Here is a 20,984-nt window from a genome sequence, read left to right on the forward strand (position 1 = left end):
ACAACAGTGACTAAAAATACTCCCACCATAGAGAAGCACCACCTTATTTATGAAGCTTTCAGCATTCACTTAGAGTCGGAGCTCTCCTCGAAGAAACCATCATCATTTTAAAACAACGCCACATTCAAAATCCCATCAGGCTGATCTATCATAATATGCAGTTCCACAAATGACACTTCATCCTGGTTTCTATCACATGTGAGGAGGCTTAGTCACTCCGCCTTTTTGATGTCGTAAATTATTTATTCCCTTGTCAATCTTTTCCTCTTGTAACATCTCACTAAGTGAGACCAGTGAAATGGGAGCTGGTTGTTGTTTTGAATGAGATTAGAAATATGAAAAAGTGGTGTTGTGCTGTGATGGACTGGTGTCCTGTCCAGGCTGTACCCCGCCTTTCGCCCCATGTCAGCTGGGATTGGCACCAGCGACCCTCATGTGGAGGATAAAGCGGGAGATACATTGCCATGACATCGCCATCTTTCGGGCTCGACGACCCAGAAAAGACCCAAGTGACTTTCATCCAACTTCAAGTCCTCTTACCGCCACAATGTGCAGCATAACGGCCCCGGTCTTCCGTTCCTTGTTGGTGAAAAGATCTCCAGGGAACTCATGTATTGCTGAAGAAAAAAAAAAAACACAACAGAAACAGAAATGTCATGGTCAGCACACATCAGGTACATGACAGTGAGGTACATGTTCCCGTCCTACCCCAAGAGGACTGTGCGACTTCATTATGAATGACGAGTTAGGATGTCCTGTTTACTCAACTCATGCACTGGTGGCAGCTGTGGCAGTTATTCATTCTCTGATATCTCTTTCCCTTTAGATTATTTAATACAGCAATACTTTCTTGTTACCCTAGAAATAGGACATGAGAGCCAAACAGCAGACTGTGATCGTCATCTGAAGTGAGGCATCATCAGGAGCTTTGGTTTTTCCACAAAGAAAATGGTTCAAAGTATTTACTCGGAATCCATATGCGGACCTGCAGTATGTCACACTACCCAACAACCGATGACTTCACAACTATTCATGGAAGAAAGAGGGGGAAAAAAATGCAACATCATGTCTCAAAAACTGAGACGCGGTGGCTATATTAAGAGCCTGGAGTCGTACAGAATTAAAAGCAAGCACGCAGAAACCGTCCCATGCTGAGGACTCTTCATCCATCACCCAGCGCTGTAGCTGGAACACAGTGTGACTGTGGTACCAACATATGGCTGCGATCTCTGGGAGCACAGTTATTTTATTGCACCTGGCTGGAGACTGAAGCCTGGTTTCTGTAGGAATCATAGACTGTATATAAAAACGGATGTCGAGTTCCAGTTTGAAAAAGTGACATCGCAGTTAGCCACCAGGGGGGCAAAAGAATGAGTTTGAAGAAAAGTTTATAGGAAAATAAGCCATGTAACATCAGTAAACATCTTAATGTGCAATTAGTGGTCTCAATAATGAGTTTCCGGTCTTTTTTCCAAAAGTAAACACTGTTCCCATTTTGCTAAAAGTAGATGCTAAAAGTGTGACCGACGGCTAATATTGTCTTGGTTACAGTCGTCATGTGTGAAATTCCTCTTTTGAAAACCTGTGTTAAAGCCTCAAATGTCATCTTCCTTTGTCACAAGCATGTTATTTATGTAAGCGTCAACTACATTTAAGTTACAGTTAGCCTTATAAAGCAGCCAGGGTAAGCTATTTGAGACTTTAAGCAGAGCATTGAGCTTAGTTTAGCATATTAGCACGCTAACATTTTCCAATTAGCATCCAACAGCAGAGGCTGATGCAGTTTGACGGCTAATATTGTCCTGGTTACAGTCGTCATGTGTGAACTTCCTCTTTTGAAAACCTGTGTTAAAGCCTCAAATGTCATCTTCCTTTGTCACAAGCATGTTATTTATGTTAGGGTCAACTACATTTAAGTTACAGTTAGCCTTATAAAGCAGCCAGGGTAAGCTATTTTTGACTTTAAGCAGAGCATTGAGCTTAGTTTAGCATATTAGCACGTTAACATTTTCCAATTAACATCAAACAGCAGAGGCTGATGCAGTTTGGCAGCTATTTGGTCCGGAACCAAAATAGCTGACAACAAAAATTTGACCTGAAGAGTGAAATGAAAAACATTGATTTCAATAACACAGAACCATCAAGACATTTCATTTTGAACAAGAGTGAGAAATGAAGACTGACATTTCATGTAGCAGCACTAGCCGTTCTGAGAATTATCAAGGTCGCTGGGATTTTTCCTCGGAAGACCATGACAATACATGTTCATGGTTTCTAGGAGAGAGCAGAAAGGACAGGAGTGACTGGTGGACTGACTGAACGCTTTTGTTCCACATTGTAGGGAAAACCCAAAGCATTGTTGTTTTCTGAAAGGACTTCATTAACAATGAGATAAACAAAACAATAAATGACTGACCCCGTGGTGAGGTGAGTTAGTCATGCATTGTATGCGTCAACCATGTCTTTTAAATCTCAGTGAAGTCAGTTGACTTCACACACTGATAACCCATTCTGAAATGGTAATTTTGCACCTTCTAGAATGCAAAAAAGCTTGTCTTAATTCAACAGGACGACTCTTCTGTCGCACTTTTTAATGCTCTTTTGGGGTCTCGTCACATATGGGCTCGTGAAGTGGAACAGTACTCACCTGAGACTTCTCCGCTGCATCTGTCTGAACCCTCGGCAGCGTCTGTTTTTGTGGCATTCAGTGGCATGTGCACACATGACTGAGTCAGCAGCGCTCGGAAGACTGCACAGGCAAATCAAATATTCCACAGGATGTAGTCCAAGTCCACTTTATCAAACGCGGGCCTCCTGGATTGCACTCGCTTGCGTCACAAACAGCAACGTGGTAAACTTTGAACGAAGGAAACGCCAATGCCGTCTTGGGATTTCAGAGAAATTTCGGCAACACACCCGAGTTAATGAGTGGACCTAACACAAACTTTAGTGTACAAACAATAATGTCATACAACATACCCAGAGACTGAAGAGCACCTGGATGACATTGAGAGCATCGACGGTGTCAAGCGGCTTTAGCTCATTTCGATTCTGACAGGTTTACGTGCTGAATTTAATGTGTCAGAAACCCGACGGCCTCAAGCGAAGGGGCAATCAATTACAGGATTTGTCAGCTGTGCCCTCAGAGGTGAGTGAAAACAAACTGATGCCAATGGGAGGAGGCCAAACTCCTACCAATATAAACAACGCACCCATATTTTATTCCAGCAGCACAAGGTTGCCTGTTAAACACCGGGAAAGGAAAACCCGACAAGCTATTGAGTTTGAATTTCCTCCTTAAACTGTTTACCTTCTGCCACGGTGTTCCCTCTCCAGCCTTGTGAGGCTTTCATTAATTATTAATTTAATGCCGCAGCCACCCATGTTCTTTAGTTACTTGTTTAGCCCCCATGTGCTACAATATACATCGGCTCTGGCTGAGTGCGTGTTAAAAATAGGCGCCCGCGAAAGGTGTTTAAAGGGCACCGGCACACGCAGGGACAGCAGAGGGATGACGGGCGGGCAGACTGGGGGTCACCTCCCGGTTTCTCTGTAAACACTCAGCCAGACACCGTCCATGTCTCCCTCGCTGTGGAGGTCAAACCGGACATGATCGCGCCTCCACAGCCATTTCCCACACAAGGACAGGACAGCATGTACACACACACACACACACACACACGTGAATCGCGGGGCAACGGCCAGATTGCTTAAGTGATGCATCTCAAATGAGGCCCATGAATAGAATCATAAATAATACGTAGCCAAGTTGAATCAAATGTCAATTTTTGTACAGAGACCGAATAAATAAAGAAAGACGCAGCGTGATGAATAAGAAGTTATTCCAATATTTATGTTTCAAACTAGTTTATAATTTATCAAGCAAGTAATTACGAAACATCTGCACAGTACATCTTTGAGTAGGAGATACATACAGGATACAGGGACAGCTAAGGGTTTTTATTTTTTGCTGACGAAATGATCATCAAAACACACATTTCAGTCGTTTCAGAGGGGTTAACTTAAACCTTTATGTCCTGCGTAATTATGTCTTAAATATTTAAAATGTTTGCCTCACACATTAGCACCGACTGGGGACAAGTTGTACATAATTGATAGTTTGAAAACAGCTGCAGCTGTAATTTAACAAACAATAAAGACTCTGCCAGTTTGGCTTAATAAGGCCAGAGATTCGACTGAGCCAAGCAAACTGCTCTGAGAAGAAAAGAGAGATATATATATATATATATATACATATATATATATATATATACACATATATATACACACACACACACACACACACACACACACACACACACTGAGGTCTGCTGAACAAAGGTTATGTAAATGCACATATCCTAGAAAGATTCAACTAAACTTGCTGCTCCTGCGTTTGAATACGACTGCGGTCTCTTTGGAGGCAGCGAGAGTGTGAACAAAAGGACGTCTGGACTGGCAGAGAGAAAGAAATTAGAAGTCCTTTTCAGAAGCTAAGCGACTAATCTATAAATACACCTCACATTCGCTGTTTGGACACCTGATTGTGCCGCCTGTGACAGAAATTACTGGCGACAATTCCCTCTCCACGAACACGACACCTCCTCGTCCAGACAACCCCAGAAATAATTACAAGTCCACGCCGAGTCCTCACGAGAAGTTTTGTGAAGAACGGTGCCGTTTTTTAACTTCGCGTTAACCGTTTAAACTCTGTTCACGGGCGACTGATTGTCAGCAACAGCGCGATGCAGTGCAAAGTTATAGACGGTAGGGATTGTGTTAACCTCAGCATTGCAGATTATTCTCAGTTCACTTTTTCACCTCATTTAAAACATTAGGCATGTGGTTGTAGAAACGCTTTCTAAGCAGCTCTTTAGAAAACACGAGAATAAAGTTTGGATTTGTCAATGCCACGGTTCTCAAACTGTGAATCAGAAATACAGTTCTACTGTATTTACCAGGGTATGTGATCAGAGTGGACCAGAGTGCGGAGGAAATAAAACAAATAATGATCATTTAAATAATAAGAGTCACCTTATCGCTTGGTCCATCTCAATCTAATTTCACTCTACCAGTGTGTGAAGTATATGTGAGGAAGAGGAGGATGATGAGAGAGCAAATTATCCTTTTTTTTAAATCCTGTGAAAAGTCTGTAGCCCACTTTGCTCAAACTATTTGCACCACTGCATTTTAACGTCGGTGATAATGGAGTTACTTCGAGATCTCAATATTTTCCTCGAGTGGTACTCGGCAAAAAAAGAGAAACCACTGTGTTAAAAAAAAAAATAGGAAGCATCACATAACCCCTCAACATAACCTTAAGTTATTATGCTGCATGAGGCATTTACGCAGGCCATTCTTTACATTTGTGCAATTAGGATTCCATAATCTGATAATATCTGATGATATTGTGCTGTGACGTTACATAATGGAGCTCAGTGTCTGCCTTCCGTTGTCCCCCCGGTCAGACGACAGTGACGGCACAAATCTGTGGACCAGTCTTTGCCCCGGCACTCGCACAGTGGACGTCTGTCACGGGTGAAGTCATGCAAACACACTGACGTCATTTATTAAACAAATAAATGACGATATGATGATGGTGATGATGACGATGTGAGCGGCATGTTTTGGCAGAGCGCCTGGTGCTACCTCCTGTCACAACAACGACACACAAACCAGTTGACACGTCAGTACGGTAATCTGGAGACTCTTGAGGGATGAATGAGTGGTTCTTCCTGGCTCTTTAGTCGCCTATTAGATAATTCACTATAAGCGTGGAGACTCAACTGTGACCGACACTGGGCCGACATCACAAGTTGCTTTCCCCAGAAAATCTTTAGGCCACACAGAAATGAATTAGGAGCACATGCAGGGTTTAAGTTATGGCTCAACAGTTTCACATGTTCACACGTCACATGCACAACAGTGCACATGAGCACTGTGGAACATGTGATATCACCTGCGCACCAATTCTCCATATAATTTTAGCATAAGCTCACACGTGACTGTGTGTGTGTGTGTGTGTGTGTGTGTGTGTGTGTGTGTGTGTGTGTGTGTGTGTGTGTGTGTGTGTATAGTCAGCCCATTTTGTGGAGCTGGTTCAACACCGTAACTGGGACACCACTGTGAAGCATATGCATTCACTTGTGTACAGGAGAAATAGGTGAGCGTCTCCCTCAGGGAGGAGAGTATCTGCAGCATCAAAGCGAAGCGAGCTGTGCTGCGACAATACGCTAAACCGTGACAATGTGCTTTCTCACCCCAGCTCTAATATCTATCTATCTATCTATCTATCTATACACACACACACACACTTCAATAGGCAACCAAAAGCAAGTTACGAGGAGGGAAACAAGGCTGTTAATCTAAACTGGACAGAATGAATGTGAGCGTGTACAGTACAGAATAAAGAGGTCAGGCATGTTTGAACCGCACAGCTCGGGAGAGAGTGCTCTGTGCAGGTCCTCGTGCTCGCTCTCTCTACGCTGCATTGTTTCCACTGTTGGCATGCAAGCGAGAAGCAAAGTGAGGTCAGTTTCCATTATGCACCAGAGCATAATCCCCCCCGCTTGTGTAATTCCCTTTTAAAAAGCCTCCTTCTGGTGTTTCCCTGGAGTTGACCAACCTGCAGCCCCCGCTGCACGCTGGCAGCATGATGAGTCAAGCTGCCAGCGTGCACCAAGGCAGATTCTCTTGCCTTGGTTCCCCCCCAGATAGTAACTCCGGCATCGGCCAAAAACCCCCCCACACTTTGCCTAAATCTCGCCTCACATGTCCAGATCAATAGCACAGTTATCTAAAGATCCACAGCAGTCACGTATGATCAATGCACCGCACAAAAGAAAACCCTTCTGTGGCTCATGTGCACTTTTTCACTCATCTGCCACTTCTGTCAAGTCAATTACGCCTCACATGTGGGAGTTCTCAACATATGGTATTAGCAGCATCTTTATTGAAGGCAAATGATGCCTCCTACAGACCATTAGCCACTATGCCATGTGCCCCTTTGCCAATTTCCTGTGCTGCACAGCTGGCGTCAGTGGGTTCCATATGAGAATAGAACACATACGCGCCGAGAGAATATAATCTAATATGCCGTGTCCCTGAGTAAACCTTTTCTCAGCAAACGCGCCGCTGATCGTCTTCCTCACGCTGGCCTGGAATAGCTAATAATAAAATCTACACAGCCATCACATTTTGCTCCAGAGTCACTGCGCACGTACAAACGCTGGGGTGAAGAAGTAAAAGTGCTTTTTCCATTTGTCATTGGATTGCTGCAGGGGAAACATATCTTAAGGGGTGGCATGACTCAAGAAGCTTTGTATGTGATGGTTAATAATAGTCTCCAGTCGTTGAAGCAGAGCGGCACAGTGAATGAAATAAAATGTATCAAATACAAAGTTAAAATGCACATGTATAGAAATACTAGGGCTGTCAATTTGACCTCATCTTTACTGTGATTATTCACAGGAGTTCAATAGTTAGTTGGGATTAAAACACTTTTATCATGGGTTTTAACCTTTAAACAAAGTCCATAATTACGTAATGTGTACGGTAAAGCAACTTCTATCAATAAATAAATTCATTTAAAGAAAAGGTGCTTTATGAACGTGTGCAGGAGCTTCACTTTAGTTGCCTTCTCTGTTTCAGACAGACTGTTTGTGCATTATTATTATTATTATTATTATTATTATTATTTCTCCCCGCAGCTGCAGCTTCTTTATTTCACGTCCTTACTAAAGTGACTGATCTGCAGTCTTTTTCCTCAAAGCCGCATGCTATTCCGGGTTGTTTTGTTGTCGCTGTTGTTGTCGTTACACAGGCCACACAGTGTTAACATCAGCTCAGACCAGAGCAACTGGTCTGAGCATCTCATAACTGCCGCCGGGTGTTTGGAGCTGTAGCAGATCGCATAAATAAGTTGAGGCCAGCCCATTTAAAAACCTTAAAAAAAATCAATCCTGAACCGAAGAGGAAGCCGGTGTAATGTGGTCACACTTTACGTCACGGTCAGAAGACGAGCGAGCTGCCGCAGACAAAGAGACGACTGTTTTGTCAACTACTGTAAAGGCTAACCATTACATCAACGTAGGTTGGTTTCAAATCAGCTCTACACGACTCACACTAGCAGCATTTAGAGCCACATCATCGCCAACGTTCAACAACATAAGCGCATCACGCTTTCTTAATATCGTACGTAGTAGTATCGTAATATCGGCTATGTTGAGCCCTGTCAAAGAAAGATTTGTCACCCCTTGGTGTCAGACAAATAAAGTTCTATTCTATTAAACCCGGAACAAAAATATAAATAAAAAGGTACCAGCCAATAAAAGAGGGCAGTGAAGACAGGCACAAGTCTCACGACGAGCAAAAGAACATTAACACCCTATGAAACCAGAGAAGACATAATGATGAGGGACGACAGCCTAATTAAACCAGAGCTTCAGACGCTGCACACACTCAGCATTAAAACAAACAAATAAAACACTCTATATTATATTCTATTATATAACTTTTCAGCAAGTTTTCGACTGGCTTCACACTATGTCGCAACTTCCATGGATCTCATCTTAACCCTGTAACACCTAACCCTCAAAAATGTTCCGTAACTAAGTGCTTTTTGCCCATTTCTCCAGAATAACTTCCAATATCTGGCAGTTATTTACAATTTATTCAGAAAAACACTGCAGTTGTACACAATTTTGTTTTGAGTCTCTCAATGCTTCTTTGTCTCTCGACCCGTGAAAAAAAAAAAAAAAACACATGACAAAGTTGTGGTTCTCCGGCTTCCTGAAACAACACGAGTGGAATTACCGTAACAACCACATGTTATAACCACAGGCTTTGACGTGCAACTTCTTGACATTTTCCCCGATAGCACAAAACGACTGCATAACTACAATCATGCAGGGTGAACTAGGGGAGAAGTTAGACAGAAAACCGTTTTTCGTTGAAGTCTAACTATTTACAAGCCCTCCAAAAGAGGTGATCGCACCTTTTTCCATTTCCAGGAGCAGATTTGGTTGGAATTGAGATTGTGGTCTGCGATGTGAACGGGGAGATGTTAGCACGTTTCCCGTGTCTGTGTATAGAGCCCTAATATCATCAGGGACGGGTTTACTGTGCGTTTCCCAAACAGTTATTATTCTGCTCCTTCAGTCACCTGTGGAACAAACTTCCTGAAAACCTGAGGTCTGTTAATAAAAAAGAAAAAAAAAGAAAAAATCAGGCCTGAAATCATCGTTTACTGCAGCTTTTTCTTAAATTCTCAAATAATCCTCGTAGTTATCAATTCATTCCTGTCTTTTAAATGCACTTTTACTAGCAAGTCACACTTTAATCTCTTAGGATTTCAATGTGCATTTTCATTTGAATGTCTTGCTTTTATTCTGGGAGTTTCTTAATGTATTTCCACGCCTATATTTCTAGGGTTATACAAATCAACTTAGTTAAGTCAACCGAACCGTCTGGGAACTCTGCTTTCAGTTTCTATGCTTCACTCACCTGGAAGTCTGTACAAAGCAGCCTAAAAAAATGTATTATTTTGGTTGATTTTAATCCAAGATTACAAACCCTTTTACTTTCCATCTTTTGTGCAGTCATTTCAAACAGTTACTCAACATTAGTATTATTATTTTGTGCCTCACGGCCTGTCGCTAAATTGTAAACAAACCAGCGCTTTCACAAGGAACGTGTAGATGAATAAAAGAAGCTCATCGCCCTAGAAACACCCTAGTTTTCTTTTTAACATTTTTAGTGACCACTAAAAAGGGAGCTTGGAAAGTGCCTTAACCTCAAAAAAGAAAGTTAAGAGGGGGGGTAAAGAAAATCCTAGATCAGCCCCATTTAATCACATCTAATGGATTCTTCCCGCGGTCATCACGTCCGACCCGCTGCAAAAAATTTCACAGAAATCCGTTCCGTGGTTTTCTAGAGAAGACTTTTGGCAGACAAACAAACGGGAGTGTATAATTGATTCTGACTGCGAGCACTTTGCTTTCATTCATTTTAAACATTCATGCTGGAAAGTTGATCAATAAGAGTACTGTTCGCGGGCGGCGATGCGGCGTTGGCTGCGACTAACGGGCTGGAGGCGGGTCACATCTCACAACAAACTTGTCAAGAGTGTTGTTTTTAAAATTCTACGTTACTCCTAAAGTCGGCAGCTCGTGCCGGATTATTCACAAGACCGAGCCCCAGAAGAGAACAGAGAGTCACATGAGCCGAGCCAGAATAAATAAAGAAACGTTTGGAATGTGAAGTACAGTGTGCACGGTGCCTCCACTGCTGTAGACTTTTGAAAGAGAGGGAGTGAGGGAGGGGGGAAAAAAAGAAAAAAGAAAAAAAGTAATCCTGGAGGATTAGGAGGAAAAACTTCCAACACATAATCTTGCCATTTGGCATTCAGTTCAGTCGAAACCCACTGGGACTCGGTTGGGGGGGAAAGTTCACATTCAAACGGTCACAATGCAGAATTTTTTTCCCCCTTCAATGTCAGTGAGACGGTGTTTGTGGCTCGTTTATTTATAAAAACTGCAGATTCACTAATCCGCGGGATTCTGCCGCCGCTCGCTGTGAACAGTAATGAAGTGAAAATCAGCAGTTCTCGCTGCCTCGTCGGCTCGCGGTGATACAAAAAGAAAACTTTTTTTTTCCAAAGTGTCTCTCAAATGCCAGATGAGCAATTACGAACCTGCTCTCACACAAAACCATATTGATTCCGGGGTGTGAAGTGAGAAAGAGAGAAAGCAGGTGACGGTTCAGATCTGGACAAATGAGACTAAACATTCAGACACGATCACAGAGACTGAACCATGAAAAACACTTCTCAGTTTGGTCGAAACCTAAATAGGAGGCTTCAACACCTCAGTCCAAAACCAAGGACCATACAATGGGATGATGAAAAGAGCTCGTCCATGTCCAAAATTGTTGATTTGCAGTGTGAAAGCACTTTTTTGGAGGTCAAGTGAAGGCAGCCTCTGAATTTGAAAAATAATCTAAATGCGGTACCGGATGAAGGAGATTACATTGATTTGTAAATGTTAAATTCGACAAAAAGCAAACTCCATAAAAATAGTATTAGTAGTAGAAATATAGTAGGCACTCGCTTTGTGTTTCATGTGCAAGTTTCCTTCAATCTGATCAAAATCATTCGGATTAGAAATGACAACTCCCCCGTTTACTATGGTGTGAAAAAATAAGTGAGAGTAAACCATCTTGACATGCAGCGCATTGTCCAGAAATGGTAATCATTTGCTCCCTCATCATCCTCCTCTTCCTCACATATACTTCAGACACTGATAGAGCAAAATTGGAGAGTTATTTTTTTAATGTATTCTTATTGTTTTGTTATGTTTAATTTTCTACGTCCGCAGGTAGGTCAAAATTCCCTCAGCTCCACTCCAACAGTATTTCTGATTTTCCTCCAAATACCACCAGAGGAAGCTCGCGTACCAATGATGGTCCACGTACCACAGTTTGAGAAAACTTTTCATTTAATCATCATATGTTGAGATATAGATATATATATATATATATATATATATATATATATATAAATAAATATGTCACAGCCGCGTGAACCTTGGTCTGGACGTTCTGGTGTGAAAAACACCCGACAACCAGACTTAGACTGAGGCACTTCAAGTGACAGACATGAAGGATCGAGACAGGTCGTCACCGCTGCCACCAGAACATATACTGTAGAGTTTTGATATGTGTTGTTTTTTCATAATCCACATCAAGCCATCCAGATGTCAGCAGTGTCAGCGGAGCCGTCAGACGGTCTGGTATCTGTTGGCCTTTAATTGTTCTAAAGTGAAAACGATCAATAATTGGCTCCTTTCTAAATAGCCGTTTCAGAGCTTATTACATCACCAGTGATTTAAACCGAGTCGGAAAAAAATCCAGCGGTTATTAATCAATGCGCATGAGTAAACACACTGAGCTTCTGCAATGTGTTCCTACTCCCCTGGAACTCAGGGGACACACTCGGAATGACCAAACACTGCGTCTCTTGCAGAGATCACTGCCAAAACTTGGTTTAGGACTTGGAACCATGTCTTTGGTCTACGTGTTTTTTTAAAGTCACGTTTTTAATAGATCATGAGGACGAAATGCCACAAATCATTGTAGCTTTAGGTAATAATTCTGTTGTTTCACCACGATGTAATACATCTTTCTCCCTGCCCTCCAAAATGTCTCTCAAATGCCAGTTGAGCAATTACTTACCTGCTCTCACAAAACGATCGATTCCAGGGATAAAACAAATTCTCCTGCTCATCAATATTTGCACCGTAGGTGTGAAGGTTTTTGTAAAAGAGAGAAAACAGGCGATGGTGCAGATCTTTACAAGCAGTTAATATTACAACATCATAAGTCAGAATATTGATGATTAAATGGTCAAATGAGACTAAACCTTCAGTCCAACAGGATCAAAGACACTGATGTCTTCACAAAAAAACACTTGAAACCCAAAAAAGTCCAAAACAAAGGACTATACATTAGGAATGATGAAAAGAGGTGGTCCATGTCAAAAACTGTTGATTTACAGTGTGAAAGCAGTTAACAGGAAGTTAAGGAAGCTTCTGAATTTGAAGAAAATAATCTGAATATGGTAACGGATGAAGGACATGAAACATTTCTGTAAATTTGTCCAACGACAAAAATCTAAATCCGTAAAAATAGTCTTTTTCTTAGTAATAGCAATGTAGTGGCACTCGTTTTTGTTTTTGTGTGCAGGTTTTCTTCAATCTGATTCAACTCATTCAGATTAGAAATTACAGGGATAACTAGGGATGGGAATCTGTGTCGGTCCAATACAGGTGAAAATCGTACAGATGTAGAATCCGATACCATCCAAATATTCTATATTCCATGCTTCACTATGCACATACTGTAAACATTTATGTTAAACTATTTTAGCTGAGTCATGTTTGGGCTGTTTTTTATTAACAATATTTGTGAGACTGGATAATTATGTCTTTGAAATGAGACTTGTTAACAGTTTCATACGTTCATAAATGGTCTAAAACGAGTTTGTGATATCGGTATAGGTCACAAAAATAAGGAAAGTGGTATTTTCCCCATCCCTAATTTCGGGACAGCGTCACGTACCTGGCTCTGAACAGTTCTTCGGCTCTGTGTCGTTATCGGACACCGAGGCCATCAGCCGTCTCCCCCAGTGTTCCAGGTTGGGCTGTCCCTCCACCACCATCCCATGACCTGCAACAGAAACAAGCTTTTAATCATCACATAAACCTCGAGCACACAGTTGGAATTAATGCTTCAAATTTACATACAAGCATTCACACGGACGCTGTTACTCGGAATGTTTTCATGACACCCCCCCAAAAAAACAAAAAAAAAAAACGCAACAAGGGTAATTTATCCGGACGAGCCCGCGTTCCCCCGTAATCCCTCAAAGTTGCCATTTATGAACTGACGTGTGTGACATTCTCACGTGGCTACAGCGACAACATAAAAACACAGATGCCGGGGCCATTAGGTTTTGGAAAGCATGGGAGTGGGAGGAGGTTTCATTTCTCATGTAACCGCTCTTAAGCCTTGATAATGCGAAAACTAAAAAAAAACATTAGTCAGTCCAAAAATAAATTATGTAAAAAAAAAAAAAAAAAAAAAAAAAAGTTGTGTTTTTTTGTCGTTTGCTTCTTTATTTGAAATCTTCACATTAGCGTTAACTTCCTACAGGATGATGAAACAGTGCTGTTGTGTGTGTATGTGTATACAGTTATGAGCAGCTCATAAGGGAATACAGCGCAGAGTGATGGCTTGTGTTTCCCTCTAATACACTCGAGTTATTTATCAAAGCCCCTGCGCTCCTTGTCTGACTGTAATTGCAGGTTTCAGAGTGGCTGTAAAAGACTTTCTAAAGCTCACATGATTTCGGTTTTTGTAAACATCTCATCGCTGACCATGTGAACGTCTCCTAAATCACACACACACACACACAGTCTCTGCACACCAATTACTTCCGTGGCTTTGCAGTAAATTTGCCTTAGAAAACACATTTACATGTCCTGACATCCAGGAACATTTGCTGATCAACACTAGCATTACAATAGGATATATACACTATGTAGAAAAACAAAGCTTTCACTGAATAAACGCTCATAAAACAGAGATGAACCAATCAATAAACATAGAATGAAGTATTGTTACACCTCACTGCAGCTACTTTGACCGCGTCTTCACTCAGGCTTTGTTTGAACTGCTGATAAATCGGATTTATAAGGTAATCCAGTTTGTATCTAGTTTGATTTGTTGGCAGTCTAGGTACTTGGACTACTAAATCCCCTACTGGAAGAAAAAAAAAACAAACAAAAAAAAAAACAAACATCCACATAAACCACATATGGGGGTGGTTTAAACTCAGATTACGATCAGATGTTTACAGATCCGTTTCAATATGAACGTCTCGTTCGCTCATATAGATTTCAAAGTATTGACGTAGATCCAAAGAGAAGGAAGTTAAGTTGAGATCGACACAGTGAATCCATATTATATTAATAAATCCATATTCTTTATTATCTTTAGACTACTTGTATAAATCCGGACTAGACAATATCAATATGGACACACGCAATTCAGATCTGATCAGGAAGGTCAGGAAGATCAGATTCTGATCAGATATGCTTACAAACATGATTTGAGCTGCTGTTCAAACAAAGGCCCGAGTCTCACCTAAAAGAAAAGGTCAGGAAACCAGCAAATGTGTTTTGAATATAAACTGTATGTGTGTGATTACAAGACAAATTCTGTTGTTATCTAATAGGCAAAATGTGTCATGGCAGGAAAAATGGTAATGGCCAATATCGCATAAGTCAATATATCGCTGTGTGCGTGTGCGTGTGCGTGTGTGTGTGTGTGCGTGCGTATATATATATATATATATTCTTCATGTACACACATTCACATTCCCTGTGCCTACTAATTTTCTTTATTCTTATATAAAATCAATAATTTAAGCACACAAGTCAACAAGGTAGCAGCCTATTAAGCCTACTGTTGTAGTCATGAGTCATATCGGCAGATCTTGACGTGTCTGCCGACATCCGATAAAACATTTTATAGCCAATATCTGCCGATAATATTGTTCATCCGTGTAACAAAAATGAAAAAATAGCTTGTTACATGAATTGATAAACAAATGTTGTTTTTTTTTTAAATGGTTGCAGCAAAACACTGCCAAAACAACATTGTAAAAATGTCAATTTAATAAAGTCCAGGATTGTGTCAGATAATGACATTTTCTTGTCCAAACAGCCAAAGATATTCAGTCTGATCACAGAAGATAAAAGACAACAAAAAAACAAACAATCCCATGTGGGGAGATTAAACTAGTGAATTAGTCAAATCTGTCTCAAATGACTCGCATGATTAATAGATCTAAATAAGTGATTATTTATTAATCAACTGGCCAATTATTCAAATAGTTTCAGGCTTCATTTGAAGTGAATTAGACCCCTATTAAAAAAAGGCCACACACACACACACACACACACACACACACACACACACACACACACACACACACACACACACACACACACACACACACACACACACACACACACACACACACACACACACACACACACACACACACACACACACACACACACACACCTTTTAGCATCAAACCAGGTTAATACGCGACCGTTCGGCCACTAAAAGCTTCACCGTCTTCACCGGCTCATTATTAAACTGTGTCAGTTTGTCATTGGGTGATAAACAGGTCAGTGTACAGTTTGCCTGTCTGAGTGTGTTCACTCATAAAACAGCTGTAGGTTAGAAAACCAAAACAAAAGAGGGTTTAAGAGGGTGACGTTCTGAGGGAAACACGGCAGAGATACAGAAACGTTGTCCTTAAAATGGCAACAGACAAACTTCTGTGCCCCTCGCTGTTCCTGTCACACAGATGCAACAGCAACACTGATACGATTTCTTACAGTCAGTTGCATCATAATATTGCATGAGAAACACAAGAGATATTTGGAGGGTTGCTATTCTTTTATTCACTTCAGATGCGAAAATAATATTTCCCCCCCCAGAGTTGAAAGCGTGGAGGAGGATCCAGGTCGTTTTTAGTTCAAGTTCTCCATTTAAAAAAAAGAAATCAAAGCTTTACTTTTCACCTTAATGCAAGGACTAAAAAAATTAACCACTTTCAAATTGAAATCAACGCAATTAAACCCATTTTTGAATGGTCCATGTGCTACGCCAATTTAAAATGCAATGCATAAATGTTTAAAAACATTCATCTTTGCGTTATAGTATCGTGTTTGATATTTTCATATCTCCTGTGGTAAAGCTCCATCTGGTTTTTCTATAAACACACAAGTTTGACTTTCATTTTTCGATGTTGACCTGACGATGTTTCAGCGAGACACTGAAAGTGTCCTCGGTAAAAACCAGCTTTCAGTCTTACATGCTTTAAACAGCCTGAAGATCAGCAGGCACTGGACGGGCAGATTGTGCGCAGGGCGACTGCAGCTGCTTCCCCACAGTTCTCCAATCCAAGAGACTGAACCCCCTCCAGTCATTGTGCCAACCTGTTCCTCTCCTCGCTAACTGGCTTCGTTTCACTCGTCTGTGGCCTCTGGTCAGCCCCTCCCCCCTCTGCCAAGATTACAGTCTCGCACCTTCTCAAATCTTGAGAGAAATCTGAGTTTTTAGTCAGAGACTAGACTTTGAAAATACAGCCCAGTTTGTGGTGCATCTATTACTTCAAGGCAGCAGTGGCAGAAGTGATTAGATTTACCAGGGACCTTGAATGCATCTTGAGAGCTGCTCCTCTTAGCCCAACATGCCGGAGTTGGTTGTCAAATTGATTTTCTTGGGATTTTCTCCCTAGTAATTTTCTATATTTTCTCCCTATATGTATGTATGTATGTATGTATGTATGTATGTATGTATGTATATATATATATATATATATATATATATATATATATACACGTAATCTGTCTAATCAGGTCTGTCACTTTTTACCAGAAAAGAAAATCATGATTATTAAATGACATATGACATGATTCCTTCACACAATCTGAAGCATGTGAAGGCTGCGTCTTTAAAACTAAACCTTCAGAAAAAGAAGAAATTTGGAGACGTTATTTCAGTCAATTGTTTCTCCCCTTTAGTAACACCAAATGGTGTTTTATTATATATCCTATGGAAAGCCTGATTAGTCACGTTTACAACGGGGTACAACTTGTAAATGATTGTGCTTCTGTGGAATGAGGGACACAGCTAAACGTGTTTCAACTCACAACAAGAGTGGATACCAACAGGAGAATATTGCAGGGGGCTTTTGGCACATTTTCGAGGGGGCATTTAGCTGTGTCGCTAATTCCATGAATGCACAATTTTTACAAGCTGTACAGGTGACTAATCGGCCATGCCAACATTATAACACCAATTGACAAAAATAAAGTAGAGCTTGTATAATAGGTTTGGCTGAAGCAGCAACTGTTATTTGCGCACAACAAATACAATTCTAACAGGATTTTAGCCCATCCCTGGTGTGTGTGCACAATTTCACACTGTAGCTTAGAATTCATATATTGCATATTGATTATGTGAAGTCATTATTTGCATTAGTCAAAGCTAACAAGACTCTGATTACCGCCAAACAATTGTGATTTTGTGTCCGGCTTTGCGAAAAATTGTCTGCAACTATTTAATCTTCTGAAACTCATTTGGGATACGGACACGGGAAAGTGGCTGGTATCATATTTTTTCTTGTCGAAGGGAATAACAGAGTCATGTGTCACATTGTGTAATCTTTCTAAGTGTTATTTACTGCCAGCCCGTTAAAACTGAGCATTTAAAAAGGTGAAGATGTCTGAGGAGAACACGGTCACAGCGAGCCAAGACTAAGAGGCACGAAAATCCACTTGAAAAGCAAAAACACGCAACATTGATAAAGACAAACTTTGGTGACACCCGGCTTGGTGTCATAAGTGGATTAGATTAGTGTGCTGCCTTTGATAACTGTTCTCAACAGTGTCTAAATGTAATTACATGAGGCGGTCATGTGTAGAATCACTTAACCGCAGCAATGAAATCCTGCGTTTATACAACCACAACAGTCTATTAGCTTTTATCTGTCCGTGTCGAGACAAAGCAGGAAAAACTCTGCATACGTACGTGTGTGTGTGTGTGTGTTCAGGCAGCATTGGGTTTATTCTGCTCTTGCTGCCAAGCATCTGAAAAAGGGAAAAAAAAACAAAAGGGGACATGGTTCTGTCGGTGCTTCTGGCTGGACATGAAATGAGGGCCGCAGTCTGTTGTGAGCAAGGCATTGTTGGCTCGCGCTTCAGCCACTTTCTTCTGCCAGTTGACTCACTTTAATTAATCGTCTTATTACTTATTATGTTCAGTGACCAGTGTTGTGGTGCGCACAGAGAACTCGACTGTTGTGTAAACCTGATTAAATCTTGTTTGACGGCAGGAAATCTCAAAGATTTACAGGGAAGCCTGAATCTACTGGGATATTCATGCGGTGAATTAGTATGAAAAGTGAGTGGCTGTTCTCTGGGTGGAATAATGCCTCATTGTTGTCAGAGAAGAACGGCCCGACTAGTTTGAGATGATAGAAAGGCAACAGTGACACTCCTCTGCAGCAGAAGACGACACTGGCCTATTTATTAGGTAAACATTAGACCTGAAATTAATATTTATTGCTTGTGTGAGGACAAGTTTAGACGCGTTTCTCAACCGTCTCATCTTTCCAGGGTCTTGGAAAAGCTTGTTTTTTTTTTTTTAATGCAGCTACAGTACATGCATTTTTAGAGGAAAACACTAATCTGGGTTCAGATCACGACATAGCACTGAATCTGCACTCTTAAGGTGCACAAGTTCCTTTGTGCAGATGCTGGGAAACCCTGCTGTACTGGTTCTGTTGGACCTTATCGCTGAATTAAAATATCACATCCACGGCACTGCATTTCTATTTGGCCAACAGAAGTTTCTCAGTTATGATGGGCGACCTCTCATCATCTCATGCTCTCCTGTCTCCTTAGGGGTGCCACAGGGTTCTATTCTTGGCCCAATCCTCTTCTCATTATACTGTACATTATGCTGCCTTTAGGGGCTAAAATAAACAAACACAATGTGTCTTTCCATTGCTATGAAGATGTAGGGAAGTGGAAGTGATGACCTAATGAACTTATCCAAAACTAAGGTTAAACATATACTTTTTTCCATCTCAGACATGGTCCCTCAATCTACTGCTACTCGGCTATTGTAATGCACATTATGTTGGTCTTAACCCGTCTTCTCCGTCATGCCCCCAGCTTGTTCAAAACGCGGCTGCTTGCTTTTTAACAAACACCCCTAAGCGTGAACACGTCACCACTTCAGTTCTTCATGCTCTTCACTGGCTGGAGGTTAATTTTAGAACTGATTTTAAAATGTTACTGTTTCTATTGACCTTTCTCCACCTTACTTGACAGAGATTTTAACATTTAGAGAAAATAAGAGGGCGATAACCTGGTGTAACCCTCAAGTCAGCGTCTACTAGACGTCCCAAGGTCAAGATACTTTATTTCTTTCATTGAGTCAAATAATGTCAAATAATCGAATAGCATTTCTGCTCGACACAGAGTGGACAGCACAGCACAGGTGTTAATGTCCTCGCTGCAGCTCTGCTCAATCAGCACAGGAAGGAGACGGACCAAGGACAGCCATCCATCAATCTTCCTGGCCTACGAAGACACTCTCGTAAGAGTATTCACCCCCCCCCCGTCGTCAAAAATCATCTCGAGCGCCATCTCCCACCGTCACCACATCTACCCCCACTCCCCACCCAGCCATCACCGTCCGCCTGCTGCAGCTACCTGTCAGAGCTCGGCCCTCTTTCCCGCTTCACAGAGACACCTGTTCTGTCGTCTCCCATGTGAAGCTCCGTCACACTCTCTCACACACACACACACACACACACACACACACACGCACACACGCACACACGCGCAGCACGCGCAGCACGATCAGCATGCATGACAACATGTGCTGTGCCCCACCCCGCTTTATGGAGATGTAACCCTGGAGAAGTACATAAAGTCCCATCCATCTGGACCATACAACACACACACACACACACGACCCATCGGTCAAATAACGCATGGCAGGTTTGTTACTGTGACGTGACAAATACTCGCTCCTGTTGTGACGGCTGGAAGACGAACAAGGAGAAGAAGGACGCCGCTATTTACTGAGACAAAACTGCTCATGGTTTCTTCTAATGCATGTCACAGCTTGAATCTTCACAAGAAATAATTTGTCAAATTCACCCGCACGTGACTATCACTGTGTGGGTCAGGTGAACTTGATTTAAAAAGAAAGAAAAAAAAAAAAAAGTAAAAGAAAAGCAAACCATTAGTGACTAAGGGGAGGAGGCTTACTTTGGAATCCACAGCCTGCCTTTGAAGATAAGAGATTTGCACTGGCCTGTATGATATCATGCCATAATAATCTTTTAAGCCTCTTGTTGGTTTTTTTTTTTAATGTTATTAATAAAACTCCCAATACGTCCGTTAGAGATCTACAGTGAGGCAGTAGCTGAATTTGCAGCCGCTTCCAGCCCTGAGGGCCTAAGTGGTGCGTGGATGGATGGATGGAAGGATGGATGGATGAGGGTCTGCTGCATTGGCTGAGGCTTAGAGGCAAAGACCGAGCTTTTCACAGTTTCACATAGAAATCCTTGCATTCATTCTGAGCACTGAGGCACAATGAGTAAATATGATCACAATTCATGGTTGCACTGACTGAATGGTCTTAGGTTTCCCCACCTCAAGTTTTGCAGTTTATATATTCACTCCCTTTAATTGTATAATAATCATGTGGCCCATGACATACATTCTCAATTAAAATTTCATTACAATGCCTCCTCCCAAAGAATGCCATGCAAGTTGATTTAGACAGTAATTGTGTATCATCTAATGGTGAAGCTGCTGTAAGAA

General features: G+C 41.4%; 1 protein-coding gene across 2 annotated transcripts in view; it reads right to left on the reverse strand.

The window, feature by feature from the left end:
- Positions 1–20,984, reverse strand: part of slc24a4b (solute carrier family 24 member 4b) — a 41,786-nt gene that overhangs the window by 18,008 nt on the left and 2,794 nt on the right. For both annotated transcript variants that reach the window (XM_058613578.1, XM_058613577.1), the window contains exons 2-3: positions 13,117–13,224; positions 541–617 (exon numbers count right to left, since the gene is read on the reverse strand). In XM_058613578.1, coding sequence (XP_058469561.1) covers positions 541–617; positions 13,117–13,224 — 185 coding nt within the window. The remainder of the gene's footprint in view (positions 1–540; positions 618–13,116; positions 13,225–20,984) is intronic.

This window comes from Solea solea, chromosome 17 (genome assembly GCF_958295425.1).
Source record: "Solea solea chromosome 17, fSolSol10.1, whole genome shotgun sequence".
Classification (NCBI taxonomy): Eukaryota; Metazoa; Chordata; class Actinopteri; order Pleuronectiformes; family Soleidae; genus Solea; species Solea solea.